The sequence below is a fragment of the Cibotium barometz genome, chromosome 3, assembly GCF_041138505.1.
Source record: "Cibotium barometz isolate CiBa-2024 chromosome 3, ASM4113850v1, whole genome shotgun sequence".
In the NCBI taxonomy this organism is placed as follows: Eukaryota; Viridiplantae; Streptophyta; class Polypodiopsida; order Cyatheales; family Cibotiaceae; genus Cibotium; species Cibotium barometz.
This window is the reverse complement of record NC_141048.1, coordinates 7449849-7465207: the sequence shown is the minus strand read 5'-3', so window position 1 is coordinate 7465207 and position 15359 is coordinate 7449849. Positions and strand designations below refer to the sequence as shown.

General features: G+C 40.1%; 1 protein-coding gene across 1 annotated transcript; it reads left to right on the top strand.

Annotated features, from left to right (window-relative positions):
* Positions 1 to 10217: 10217 nt before the first annotated feature.
* LOC147639662 (pentatricopeptide repeat-containing protein At3g09040, mitochondrial-like) lies at positions 10218 to 12896 on the top strand. Its single transcript, XM_086822039.1, has one exon. It carries the CDS (start codon positions 10218 to 10220, stop codon positions 12894 to 12896), a length of 2679 nt encoding a protein of 892 aa, XP_086678165.1.
* The last annotated feature ends 2463 nt before the right edge of the window (positions 12897 to 15359 follow it).

Genomic DNA, 15359 nt, shown 5'->3' with positions numbered 1-15359 from the left:
ACAAGGTGGTCTCTTTTCGCTTTGAGTGAATCAGTTTTGATTATCAACTTTCCTTGATCTAGTTATCAGAATCTTTGTTCCACATCAACCAGGTTAAAAGTACAGTTACTCTACTTTTCATACTGACAGAACTTTCTAAGTCTCGGCCAATTACTTGGCTCAGTTAAAGGCAGTTAAAGGCAACTTTTTCTCGACTCAAGTCAATTAAGTCTAAATTTCCATTCACTTTTGGATCCTCCATCCTTTCAAGAATTCCAGATTCCTTTATTAAGGAATCTAGGAATAAGTCAGTCATAATTATTTACGTTCATCCAACTACGCATGTTTCTGGTCTTTTTCTGGGAAATACTTTTCCAATTTTAAGAATGTACCCAAGATTCTATTTTTTTGAGAATCTAGACGTATATTTCATAATTCCAAAAGTTAAACATGTTCGTGATTCCTCTTTCTGATTAAAAATTATGCATGTTTTCTCGATGCATTCCTATTAATATTTTTCCATTCTTTTCTCAATTTTCCCAAAATAAAATATGCTCAATGTTCCTCTTTTTGAATAAAAGATTTATGCATATGATCTCATGAGATTTACAAAATCAATTATACCCATAATTCCTCTTTCACTATAAAACATTTATGCACCCAAACTAATTCATTTTTATCTAAATGAATTATATTCATAATCATTTCCCTAATTCTCATAAATTGAATGAATCTAAAAAATTTGTGCATAACCTTCTTTATTTTTATGGTAAATGAATAATGCTCAAAACTCCACTTTTAGCATAAAATTTATTATACATAAATTCATTCTCTAATGATATTAAACTTTTCATAGCTTCCCCACATTTTCTATGAAATGATAATACTCAAAATTCCACTTTTAATATAAAAATTATTTATGCATAAATTTCATTTTCTAATGATAAAGATTTTACCATAACTTCCCCATATTTTCTATGAAATGAGAATGCTTAAAATTCCACTTTTAGCATAAAAATTAATTATGCATAAAATTAATTTTCTAATGATAAAATTCCTACCATAGTTTCCCCGCATTTCCTATGAAATGATAATACTCAAAGTTCCTCTTTTAGCATAAAATTTAATTTATGAATAAACCTTAATTTTCTAATGAAAAAATTTTGCCATAGCTTCCCCACATTTTCTATAAAATGAGAATGCCCAAAATTCCACTTTTAGAATAAAATTAATTATGCATAAACCTTCATTTTCTAATGATAAAATTTTGCCATAACTTCCCCGCATTTTCTATGGATTGAGAATGTTAAAAAGTATAATTTTAACATAAAAATTAGTTTATGCATAACTTCCCGCATTTTCTATGGATTGAGAATGTTAAAAAGTATAATTTTAACATAAAAATTAGTTTATGCATAAACCTAAGCTTAAACATAAACATTAATTCATCATAAATCAAGAAAAGTATGGTTTTAAGAGGAAATCCATAAAATAAAATGCTTCCCAAGCATGAGAGAGGTTAGGAAGAAGATTAACATCAAAAAGAGAGAATAAACTTCATTGTTTAGGCTTACCCTTGGTTTGCTTGATTCTTTACCTTGAAAAAGTTGTGTAGCCCTCAAGGAAGAGGCTTGGCCACCAAGGAAAATGGATAATCTTCAAGAGAAGAAGAGGTTTAGTGAAGCACCAAGGCTTCACAATGGAGATCCAATGAAGAGGGAAGAGGAAAATACACTAAATTGAAAATTACACTTGCATAGAATTACTCTAAGATGAAAATACAAAGGAATAGGGGTCTATTTATAGGTGAGGGAGGCCACCAACCAAGCCCAACTGGGATCTAGAGGCTTCCAGCTTCAGTTTGATCCATTTTGGACAAGTTTTAGTCTAGTTTTGCCCACTTTTTGATCTAGTTTGGAAGAGGAGAGAGGAGAGATGAAATATCTAGACACTTTATGATATGTTTGAATAAAAAAATGCTTCCTTGATGTGATCTCCTTGATGAAGGGTTTTCCCTCTCCTGAGGTGTCACCACAAAGCCTCCCAAAAGTCTCCTAAAATATCAGAAAATTCATAATTAAGGAACCTTCACCTCATGTGAGCCTTTCTTTAATATTTTCTTGTGGATAATTCCAAATTTTTCCATTTTTCTTTTATTTTTATTCTCCAACCTTAATGAATAAAGATATCACATTTTTAAATTTAAAAGAATTTAATAAAGCTTAGAACTTTGAACTAGGGGACTCCTTGGTTCACCCACCATCCAAATCTAATGCAACTTAGGAGTTTCTGATTGAAATTCTGTTTTAGGGGATCACTTCTTATTGTCTGGAAGAAAATACTTATCCAAAAACATTTCAAAACTGTATTATCTCACTCTCTAGAATATTTTCTCTCTCTAGACCAAAAACAAGGAAAACAAGATCTCTTTCCATTCTGAAGGGGGGGATGATTACAAGAGACTGAAGGGGAGTTTCTTACATTTTTACATCTCAAAAGCTTGAAAGAGGAATCTTACATCCTACCCCACTTAAAAAATGCGAGATTCATAGCTCGAGAATAATCTTGATAAAATCATGTTCTTACCCCCAGGGCGATAAAAATTTAAATTTATGACAGAGAACTGAAGATTTTAGAGTTGATCATCAATGGTGACATAAATCTATCCATGCTCTTTCTTCCTGCACTACATTAGCTATGGTGGCGACTCTTGCTATGCGGCTATCTGGGGTGGACTCTTTCTCTCCTTTGTCAAGTTCGTTTTTCCAACTTAACAAGACGCTCAAGGAATCGCAGGTGAAAAGACCACTTTATTTATAATTCGAATCCAAAAGGAGTTAAACTTTAGATCCAACTGATTCTGGGGTTCCTTAAAGTTTGGTCAACCCTCTCTCAAAATCCTGAGATAAAGATCCCTTCTAGAAACATACAAAACTCATTATCAAAAAATAGATCATTCATATCCTTAACACAATAATGGTCCATAACAATAGATTAATGATTATTTAATTTTTGTGATTTATTCTTTAAATAGATAATTATTTCATCATACTTATTGAAACAAGATTTACTCTGATAATTTTATTAACCATATTCACAATCATGAAAATAATTTGGAATTTTTTTGCACAACATCGTTTATTATCAAAAGTTTGAGATATATACATAGAGCATCACGGCTCCAAAGTCACTGCCTCAATCGCGTACGCATAAAGAAGCAAAACTGTGAAGGAGACATGCTATGATAAACACGATTCATCACTGAAAGAGGTGCCATAATTCTACTTCTAGGGATAAAGCGACTAAGAAGCCTAAAAACTCGGCAAGAAATTCTAGAATTCCTGGTGGGTGAATGATTAAAGAGTTGTACAAAATGAACAACCCCTAGCCTTATCAAGATCATGGCTAAGGAAATATTTTGCCTGAGTCTCTAATGCTGATTGGTATTGATATTAATACATCTTCCTCCAGAGAACCACATATACCGATGTCACTCTATAGGATCAGGGAAGTATAGATCCTCAAAGTGACGAGCAACCTCACTCTGCTTACACGGTTTGTAGTAGCGGAGTTGAGGAGATGCTCGAATGCAAAGGCTAACATATCTTGACTCTAGGAGAGTCCAGGAATGCCAGATAGATTTGGGGTATCCATCTAAAAATCCAATTCAAGTTATGAGTTTTCAAGTTATGAATTCATTTCAAACATAATCTTAGCAAGTGAAAACATTTTTTTCGTAGATTTACTTTAGAATTTCAAGCAATTTCTGCTGCTGTTTTTATATCAAAACTAAAGTTCTCTTCGATTCTATGTTTAATTTCCATGAATAATTGATAAAGGAATAAGTAAATACACTGTGAGAGAAAATTCTATCGTTTCATATTCACTCGGATGGTAATGAGAAAATTCAAAAAATCTATCGAAGTCAAAATTTAGATAAATTGATTAATTTATTCCTCATAGGAATTCGTTGAAGAAATCAGTTAAGTGAATATTCAATGAATGAAATTCAGTAAATTAGTGATTGAAATATCACCTCCTTTCGAGAAAGGTAATTCAGTAATAAGAACCTTACCAAACTTGAACCCAGAATCAAACTTTGACCAAGACCAAACTCCTTTGTCAGTTTCAAGGAAAGATGATGTGACCAGTTCAAAAAAATTACACTCAAATCACCCACCAAATCGGGAATCTGGTGATCGGAGGAGGTAGTGGGATCTCACAGTTGTTGGTATCAGAGCCCTTGTAAACTTATGAAACAGCAGTAGAAATTGCCTGAAATTCTAAAGTAAATCTGCGAAAAAAATGTTTTCACTTGCTAAGATTATGTTTGAAATGAATTCATAAATTGAAAACTCATAACTTGAATTGGATTTTTAGATGGATACCCCAAATCTATCTGGCATTCCTGGACTCTCCTAGAGTCAGGATATGTTAGCCTTTGCATTCGAGCATCTCGTCAACTCCGCTACAAACCGTGTAAGCAGAGTGAGGCTTGCTCGTCACTTTGAGGATCTATACTTCCCTGATCCTATAGAGCGACATCGGTATATGTGGTTCTCTGGAGGAAGATGTATTAATATTAATACCAATCAGCATCAGAGACTCAAGCAAAATATTTCCTTAGCCATGATCTTGATAAGGCTAGGGGTTGTTCATTATCGTGTTTATCATAGCATGTCTCCTTTGCAGTTTTGCTTCTTTATGCGTACGCGATTGAGGCAGTGACTTTGGAGCCGTAATGCTTTATGTATATATCTCAAACTTTTGATAATAAACGATGTTGTGCAAAAAAATTCCAAATTGTTTTCATGATTGTGAATATGGTTAATAAAATTATCAGAGTAAATCTTGTTTCAATAAGTATGATGAAATAATTATCTATTTAAAGAATAAATCACAAAAATTAAATAATCATTAATCTATTGTTAAAGTTAAGTTGACGAAAATCTCGTTTTGTCAGAATTATGAGGCGCGCGGCCCGTGCAAGGCAACCGGATCCTCTAACTGATGAGGAAGACTTGGAACCGGATGTTTGTAAAGCCCTGCACAGATCCCAACTTGGTCCCTTCAAGGGTGAAGGGGAGCAGTTAGGTGAAGTAGTGGAAAAGCAGATTGAGGCAACGGAAGAATACTTTGATGTAACTGGCTATAACGAGAGAAGCAAGATGGCTCTCTCCAGATTAAAGATTGTGGAAATGGCAAGGGTCGTTTGGAGGAATCATTGCGAGACAAATTGTCTCGACCAAAATACCCAGACCTGGACAGATCTTAAAGCTTACCTCAAGAAGAGGTTTTGCCCTCCGGGCTTCCTTGAAACCAAAATGAATGAGTTCTTAAATCAAAGCAAGATAGCCCGACAATTGAAAAGAGGCCTTTGCCCTTCTCCTCAAATATTCCCCCCACAATTCGATAAAGAGCAGCTGATGGCCAGATTCATTCGAGGAATGAACGAGCCATTGGACACCTTAGTGAAGAATGCCAAACTTGTCTCAATGGCTGAAACTGTAAGGGCAGCAAGGTCCAAATCAAAATCAGGATACTGGGAGATTCAGAAGTGAAGGAAGACCCTTCCCACCGAACACTTTCTCAGGAGTCCCACCTCTTTCAAGGATTCAGAGGGATGAGCTCAGAAGTGAGAACCGATGTTTTGGATGTCATGGTTTTGGTTACTAGCTGAAAGACATCCCGACTCCGGCCATGTCAAGGGGACAGGGAAGTCAAGGACCGAGAGTGCAAAGACCAACCCCTTCGTATCAGTCAAATCAGGATCCCTCTTGCCAAAATCAAAGCAATCCCAGGAGAACTCTAGCTCAGCCATCTGCCTCTGTTCAGAGTAGTCTTAGAACTCCTTCCCAGAACTGGGGTAACTAAAGAGAAAGAGTTCCGCCCCAATCTGTAGAGCAGCCAGAGCAGTCACAATAGCAAAAGTAGTGGAAGAGGAGAGAGGACACATTTATGTAGCAATTGAAAACCAAGGGTGGCCAAATTGTCAATTCTTCGTCATCCATACTCCAGCTGAGTATCAAGGTAAACCTTTTAAGCTTTTGATTGATTCAGGCAGTACTCATTCATTTATTTCCCCAGGATGCTTATGTAAGCAAGTCTTAGAATAGAAATCAGGGAAACCTATGCAAGTTGAATTGGCTAGTGGGAAGGTTCTTTTCACTCACCACCATGAGACAGATCATATTCAGTTCAATCTAGATGGTAATATAACAACTGACTCTCAGTTCAGAGTCATACCTTTGGGAGTTTTCGACGGAATCCTTGGAAAAATGGATTGGCTCCACAAAAATCAAGCTAACATTCACTATCACAATGGAACCATTTCCTTCTGTGACCTTCACAGAAACAAAGTTCAAGGAACCGGAATTTATGGATCTCCAATTAGTAAAAGCTTCTAAGTTACTAAAAGGACTTAGAAAGAAGCAACTCGTTTATGTTGTCAAAATGAATCCGGTAGACACAAAGTTAAAGGCTAAAGAACCAGAATGGTTAAGTGAATATGATGATTTATTCCCAACAGAGCTAACTGAGATGTCTCCGATTCGGGAAGTATATCATGTGATAGAATTGACCCTCGGAGCTCAGCCAATTGCCCAACGCACGTACAAAATGCCAATTCTTGAAGTCATCGAACTAAAGGAATAGCTTAGACAGCTATTAGAACAAGGGTTTGCAAGACCTAGTGTTTCACCTTGGGGAGTGCCAGTTCTCTTTCAGAAAAAGAAGGATGGAACGTTAAGACTCTGTGTGGATTACAGAGGTCTCAACCAGCTGACGATTAAGAATCAATGTCCTATCCCCAGAATGGAACGTTAAGACTCTGTGTTGATTACAGAGGTCAACCAACTGACAATTAAGAATAAATATCCTATCCTCAGAATTGATGAGCTTATGGACAGGCTAAATGGAGCCTAGATCTTCACAAAGATAGATCTCAAATCAAGGTATTATCAGATCAAGATTAATGATCAAGATATCCCATCAGTACTCGCTATGGGCATTATGAATTCACTGTCATGCCATTTGGATTGACAAATGCCCCAGCTACATTCAATCGCCTAATGCAAGACATTCTCAGGGAATACTTGGATGATTTTGTTCTTGTTTTCTTTGATGATATTCTGATTTACTCAAAGAATGTAGCTGACCATGAAGCTCATGTCAAAAAGTTCTTGAGATTCTAAGGAAGCACCAACTCTTTGAAAAAAAGAGCAAATGCACTTTCTCTACCGACCATGTTGAATACTTGGGCTTTCTAGTATCCAAAGATGGAATTTCTCCTAATTCTGTAAAAGTCCAAGCAGTCATAGATTGGCCTGAACCAAAGACACTGAAAGAAGTCAGAGGATTCTTAGGATTGACTGGTTGGTATAGAATTTTTATACCAAAGTATGCTCTCATAACTTCCCCCCTAACTAATCTTCTCAAGAAGAATACCCCATTTCAATGGTCTGCTAGGTGCCAGAGTGCTTTTGATAAGGTGAAGACCATCTTGGTAACCAATCCCGTTCTAAAGTTGCCAGATTTCTCCCTATCCTTTGAGGTAGTATCTGATGCCAGTGATTTTGCCCTAGGAGGAGCACTCATGCAGGAAGGTCATGCAGTGGCCTATGAATCCCAAAAACTCAGAACACATGAGAGGAATCATGCTGTCCATGACCTGGAACTACTTTCAGTAGTCTATGCCCTAAAGTTGTGGAGACATTACCTACTAGGTCAAAGATTCACTTTGATGATAGATCATCAAAGCTTAAAGTGGATCTTCACTACTCAGAAGGATCTCAACATGTGGCAAAGAAGGTGGATGCAGACCTGTAGGAATTTATTTTTGAAATCAAGTACCGCCCAGGCAAAGAAAATGTGGTAGCAGATGCCCTCAATAGAAAAGCCTCCTTGCTTGCAATTGCAGTGGTGTCAAATCCATTGATTAATGAGGCAAGAGAGAAGGTCATGCAGGATTCTTTGGCCCTATTGCTACCCTACTTATACAGGAAAGCAAAACTCCTCAGGAGTTGAACCGAGTTCAAGGGTACAGTCTGGATGATGGAATTATGTATTATAATCGTAGGCTATGCATTCCCAGTGATGAGGGGACTAAGGGTCAAATTCTGAATGAAGCCCATGACGGCCTTACTACAGGACATCCAAGTTTCATCAAGACCTACATGTATGTAAAGAAAAGCTTTTTTTGGCCTGGTCTAAAAAAGGATGTACTTAATCATGTACGTCAATGTCTGACATGTCAGAAAGTCAAAGCCGAGAGAGTAAAAATGCTTGGGAAGTTACATCCATTAGACATCCCCCAGATGAATGTATCAGTATGGATTTTATTACTGGATTACTTTCAGTGTAATCAAGTTACAACTCCATCTTCGTGGTAGTTGATAGACTAACCAAAGTTGCCCATCTGATTCCAGTAAAAGAAACCTATGCTACAGTGGATGTGGCCAGAGTGTTCCTCAAGGAAATCTTCAGATTGCATGGCCTACCCACAGGAGAATAGTGAGTGATCGAGATCCCAAGTTCACGTCAAGATTCTGGACTGCATTTTTTGAAGCACTAGGAACTTTCTTGGATCTCAACATAGCTTACCACCCCGAGACCGATGGTCAAACAGCAAGGGTAAACCAAGTAATCGAAGATATACTTCGGTCATGCTAGCAGGGAACCCAAGAAGTGGCTAAGCTATCTGCACCTAGTAGAGTTTGCTTACAATGCTTCTTATCACGGAAGTATCGGGATGAACCCTTTCAAAGCTCTGTATGGACAAGATTGCTTAACTCCATTAACTTGGTCCGACCCATTAATTAGGGTCGAGATGTCCAGACAGATGCTTGACGACATAGAGCAACAGTTGCAGTCAATTCGCAAAGATATAAAAGCTGCCCAGGACAGACAGAAGTAGTATGAAGATAAGAAGAGGACAGACTGAAAATTTGAAGAAGGAGATATGGTCTTCATTCGAGTACCCAAAAGAAGTTCTCTATCTCTTGGGAAGTACAAGAAGTTATCCCCCAGGTATCGTGGACCATATCTGATTACAAAGAAAGTAGGTGACTTAGCCTACGAGCTTCTTCTGCCTCCTCATCTCAAAGTACATAATGTATTTCATGTCAGCCTACTTAAAAAGTATGTGCCAAGCCCGAATCATATGCTTGATTGACGAAATCTTAACTTCTTCAACCCAAGGGCAAATGGAACTCCACAAATCCTCGCTTGATTCATTTGAGGTTGACATATAGTCATCAGATCGTGACCAATTGTCGGTGCCTTCAACAACATTGTCATTGATTGATGTGTGCACCAAAATCTACACATCATCCATTCATGTGTAAAAAAGGATGATTGATGTGTGCCCCCAATCTATGCAAATCAACGTGGATGCTGGGTGAAAAACGCAAAAGGAGCAAAGAAGTCTACGTAGATCCCTTGCCTTGGTTTTACTGACACTGTGTTCAAACCATGGTTTATGCACGAACCATGGTATGCCTTGCATGATTTGCATGCACGATGATGCGACATATCGCATGCCCGACATGTGTCAGCCTCCATTAAGCCTGGTTTACCAAAATAGTAAACTTGGCCCTGTTTTTAAAACTCTCACACTTGCAAACCATGGTTTCCAATCGGTCGATCCCATGCCTAGAGTTCCATAAATGCCCGATGCCATATATAATATAGTGTTGGGGGAGAATTTCGTGCCATTGAAAAAAGGCTTCCGACATACATCCCGCAAAGGTTTTGGAATAGGGTCACCTAGTTAATATTATTGGGAGGTTTGTCTTCAACGCCGCGCCCATCTGACATTTCGTAGTAGCCTGAAGGTTGATCTCGTGAAAAGCAGAGAAGGTCGCGTGTAACGACTGTGTTTCGCTCCAGCGGCATAGCACTTAGGAATCTCGATGAGAGACTCGATTTTTAGAGAGATGGACTATCTCCCCTGTTTGAAGTTGTAAGCACTGAGTTTGATTCCAAGGCTCCATGCTTTCAGGCATGTATGCTGCTAACCTACGCGCTTTAAATTACCAAGCCTGAATGCGCAAGAGAGTGTTTGGAAATCAAGAAAAATGAATGGGAGTAAAGCATGTCACGGCCAGGTATGGCCATGCGCCCAACATCCTGCCATGGTTGTGGATGTAATGGGGCATGTACACCAACTCAAGCCATGCTTTGGGTCCAAAATACATGTGCACTCCACGTGCATAACACAGCAATTGAGGGGCTGGGAAATGCTGAGTATAGAGGAGGCTTTTTCTTCTCTGGAGTGGATGGCCAAGCTGCCTGCTGCGGACAAGGAGCTCCCTTTGGTGGACAACCTCATCTCCATGGTACAGAAGTGTAGAAAAAGTAAAAATCTAGCATCCGCTAAGCGTCTGCACACGCACATCTGCGGAGATGGTTTGGAGGCTCACCTAGCAGTGAGGAACCACCTTGTCCCAATGTTCGTGGAATGTGAAGGCATGCCTGAGGCGCAACAGGCCTTTCAGGGGCTCCTTCAACGAAATGAGTACACTTGGAACTTTCTCATACAAGGGTATACTGATTGTGGAGAACCCCAGCATGCCCTTGACCTCTTTGGAAAAATGCGGAAGGACTGTGTCTGCCCAAATAGTTACACTTTTCAGGCTTTGCTAAAAGCTTGCACCCGGCTAAAATGTGCAGAAAGTGGCCGAGAAATACACACCGAGATTGTGAAAGAGGGATTGGAAAGAGAGCCTGCTCTTGGCAGCACTCTAGTGGACATGTATGCTAAATGTGGCGCATTTCAAGAAGCACACAAAGTGATCGACGAGCTCCCCATCAGAAATGTAATCTCATGGACTGCACTAATTGCAGGGTACGTCGAACATGCGTTTTCAGAAGAAGCGCTGACCTGTCTAGAAAAGATGCAACTAGAGGATGTGTTTCCAGATGCTATTACCTTTGTTTGCAGTTTGAAAGCTTGTGGCATCATAGGAGCCATAGGTAGGGCCAGAGAAATACAAACCGAGATTCTCACAGAGGGATTTGAAGAAGATCCTTTTATTGGCAGTGCTTTAGTTGATATGTATGTCAAGTGTGGCTTGCTTGTAGAAGCACAAGATGTGTTTGATGAACTGCGAATTCGGGACAGAGTTTCATGGACTGCCTTAATTGCAGGGTATGCGGAAGAAGGGCTGGGTGAGGAAGTCCTAGACTGTCTGAAAAAGATGGAACTAGAATGCTTGCTCTCAGACACGTTTACTTTTGTGTGCAGCTTGAAAGGCTGTGGCAGTTCAGGCCAGATTGACAAGGGCAGAGAATTACATGGTGAGATTTCCAAAGTAGGCTTGGAGAGGGATCTATTTGTTGGCAGTTCTCTGCTGGATATGTATGGAAAATTTGGCTTGCTTGCGGAAGCACAGGATGTTTTTAACAAGCTTCCGGTTAGAGATGGGGTCTCGTGGACTTCACTGATTGCAGGTTATGCAGAACAGGGCTTTCATGAGGAGGCTCTCAGCTGTTTAGAACAGATGAAAATGGAGGGTATGTTGCCCACTGCTGTCACACTTGTTTGCAGTTTGAGCGCCTGTGGTGGCATGGGATCTCCAAGTGAGGGCCGAAAAATTCACAATGACATTATCAAAGCGGGGTTGGAAAGAGATCCTTTTGTTGGTAGTTCTTTGGTGGATATGTATGTCAAGTGTGGGTTGCTTTCAGAAGCACAAGAAGTGTTAGGTGCATTGCCTGTTCGAGATGTAGCCTCATGGAATGCACTTATGACAGGGTTTGCTGAGCATGGTCTTGGTGAGGAAGTGTTGGATTGTTTGGAACAGATGCAGTTGGATGGCGTGCCTCCGACTTCTGTCACTTTTGTTTGCAGCTTGAAAGGTTGTGCCAGCATCAAATTTTTAGACAAGGGCCAAAATTTACATGCTGAGACTGTCAAAGGAGGATGTGAAAGGGATGTCTTCATTGGCAGTACTTTGGTGGATATGTATGCCAAATGTAGCTGCTTTGAAGAAGCACTGCAAGTGTTTGATATGCTGCCAGTTCGAAATGTTGTCTTATGGAACGCACTTATCACAAGTTATGCTGAGCAAGGGCTTGGCAAGGAAGCACTGGCCTGCTTGAAAAAGATGCAGCTAGAGAGTATCTCACTGGATGTTGTCACATACGCTAGCAGCCTGAAAGCATGTAGCATCATTGGATCCATAGACACGGGCCAAGAAATACTTGCTCAGATAGTCAAAGAGGGATTTGAAAAAGATCCTTTTATTGGCAATGCTTTGGTGGATTTGTATGCCAAATGTGGCCGCCTTGTAGAAGCACAAAAAGTGTTCGAAGAGCTGATAGTCAAAGATGTGGTTGCATGGAATGCACTTATTGCAGGATATTCCCGCCAAGGAGAGAGTGGACTTGTTTTCCAACTGTTTGAGAGAATGGAGGAGGAAAATGTAAAACCTGATGGGATTACGTTCCTTACTCTCTTCTCTGTGTGCAGTCATGTGGGTCTTGTTACCAAGGGGCAGGAGTATTTTGACGTTATGAGTAAAGATTATGGCATGAGTCCTACTATTGAGCACCATAATTGCATGGTTGATCTTTGGGGCCGAGCAGGCCAGCTCAATGAGGCTGTTGCAACATTGAAGAAAATGCCTTTACCACCTAATCTGGTGACATGGAGTAGTGTGTTGAGTGCTTGCCGAAAGTGGGGTAATGTAGAACTTGGCAGACAGGCCTTTGACTGTCTAGTGAGATTAGATGAGAAGCAAGTTGCACCATTTATCATGATGTCCAGCATCTATGCTGATGCTAACATGTGGGATGAAGTCAGAAAGATTGAAGAGATGAGATTAAACCTAGAAGAAAGGAAGGAGCAAGGAAAGAGGTGGATTGAGATCGGTGAATCTGTGCAGACATTTGTGGCAGGTGATGAAAGACACTAATGAAACCAAGAGTTGAGTACAAGGCTAAAAAAATTGTGTTAAAATGGATGGAGCAAGGTGTTTGTTTAATTGTGACAGTATGTTAGAGTTCATATTCAACAAACATAAGGAACATGGTTATAGTGAAATGTTGCCCATTGCGTGTGGCTTTATCAACATGCCAGAGAGGACACCCATTCGTGTTGGTAAAAATCTATAGCTAAGGGAAGATTGTCATGCAGCTGTTCCAAGGGAGACCAGCAAACTGTTATTTGCAGAGATGTAGGCCGCTTCATGTCTTCAAGGACTGGAAATGCTCGTGTGGGGATTATCCTTTACAGAGTGCATCTCAGACAGTGGAGCCTTACATCCACAGAGGCTAGTCTGCTTCATGCCATTTAGGAATACCAACGTCATTTTCTTTAAGGTCCTCGTGCACAAGCAGATATACATGCATGCTTTTACAAACAGTCAGGAGCCAATGCTGCAAATGTGTCTTCAGGAACCAATGCTGCAAGTGTGTCTTCAATATTGTTGGCCCAGATCTACAGTGGGAAGAATGTCCCTATGCCATATTCAATCACCAACTTTTCGAAATCGCAATATGTTTTTGGACTTGAACACATGCCTGCTTATGCACCTGGATGCTCATCCAAATTTCCCCCTCGCACCTGGATGACAATCTAAAGCGAGTTGTTCAATTAGACAACCATGGTTCCGTGGCATTGCACACAGTACGAAGGATCCGATCATCACCATGACCTCAGGCCATAGGGATATGGAAACCTATGAAAGCCTGGAGGCTTGGCAAAAGTAGCTAAAATGCAGAGGCAGTATGAGTGCCATGGTTATGACGATTGGATATACATGCTAAAAAGTAATCAATTTAAAAGGAAAAGCAATGAGAGAATGTGTAAAGAGTAAGAGCTGCCGAGAGCTCCCTAGTCCATTGCTTCTAGGTCAACGAAATTGAAATGGCTCGCTCCACTTGGCCAATCCCGACAACACAACCTGGCTGTTGGTGGCTCTTGGTGGCTCTCTCTGTTTTTTTCACATAAAGCAAAAAATTTGCATTGGATATCTGAAATCCGACGGTAACAAGATACTATTCGATTTTGTTTGACTATGCCCTGGGTGCTTGAAAGAAAGAGAAAACATAGATTGTAGGGGCCCAAACCACAAACTATAGAAGGTTGGGAACAGTTGATTATTGTTGAAAATGAGCACGAGGTGCTTACAAGCATAAGAGACTGTTGCTACAGCCAATGACCTTGAGCAAACATGCAAGAATGAGATGAAAGTGAGGGGAAGGGTGACAACCCTTATATATCCTTCCAAAGAGCGACTCGGGGCCAACTGTAGAGCAGGCCGACAGTTGTCCAATAGCATAAAATGCTATAAAATACCTAAAAATGGTAGAAAAAATCCAAATAATATTTGCTAAATATGCCAATGTAGGGTCTCATAAAATGACCAATACAAGCATGAAAAAAATTGATGTAGACCCTCTCGAGATGATATATTCCAACACCTCTTCAGCACAAGGCGGTCTTATACTAGCATGTTGAAGTAACACCTCCAAAGTAGCACTCGGAAGTGGTTTGGTTAAGAGATCAACCACATTGTCCTTGGTAGAACAATAGGCCAGCCGAAGAAGTCCCAACTTGATTCAGTCACCTACAAAATGATAATGCACCTCAATATGCTTGGATCGTTCCCGTATCACATGATATTATGCTAGAGTAATAGCACTTTGAGAATCCGAGAATATGGTAGCTGTGAAGTGTCAACACAACAAAAATTCTCCAGAATGTGATGAATCCAAAGTGGCTATCAAAGACCAAGTGTGATTCCTCTCAACAGAGGACAGCTCTGCATCCATGGCTTGTCACCCCTGCGGCTGTGAAAGAGCCTCCTCTGGACTTTCAGGCTTTGCGAGAACTCATGAGAGCATAATTCATTGTATGATGAGATGTGGAAGCCCGAGATGAACAGCGAGGTCCAGGGGTGGTGGTAGAGATCTGGTTATGAAGCTGTGCATCAGTGAGACCAGAATCTCTAAGGAGTTGTTGAACCCACAGAGGTAGGCTAGCCTTCCTCTTAAAGCGTGAAGAAGAAGAAGAGAGGTGATGAAGTAAGCAATAGTGGGGACAATCCCGGAGTCAAACAAAGACTCGTAGAGGGACTAGGAGGTGCAGAAGCTGGTGCAATAGGAACTAGTGGCTGTAAAGTAGCAGCTGGCACTGGAGGAGGAGAAGGAGGAGGAGGAGTTGATTGTGGAAGAGGTATAAGATCACTAACATCCACCGGGAATGGATCATCCCCAAAATTTGTAGATGCATCAAGTGGAAAGGATTCAATGCCAAACAAGCTCTCATCAAACCGAGCATCACAGGAAATGATGATCTCATCAACCTTTGGATCCTAGAAGCAGTACCCTTTGGATCTTATACTATAGCCTGTGAAGATCATCCTCTTTGACTT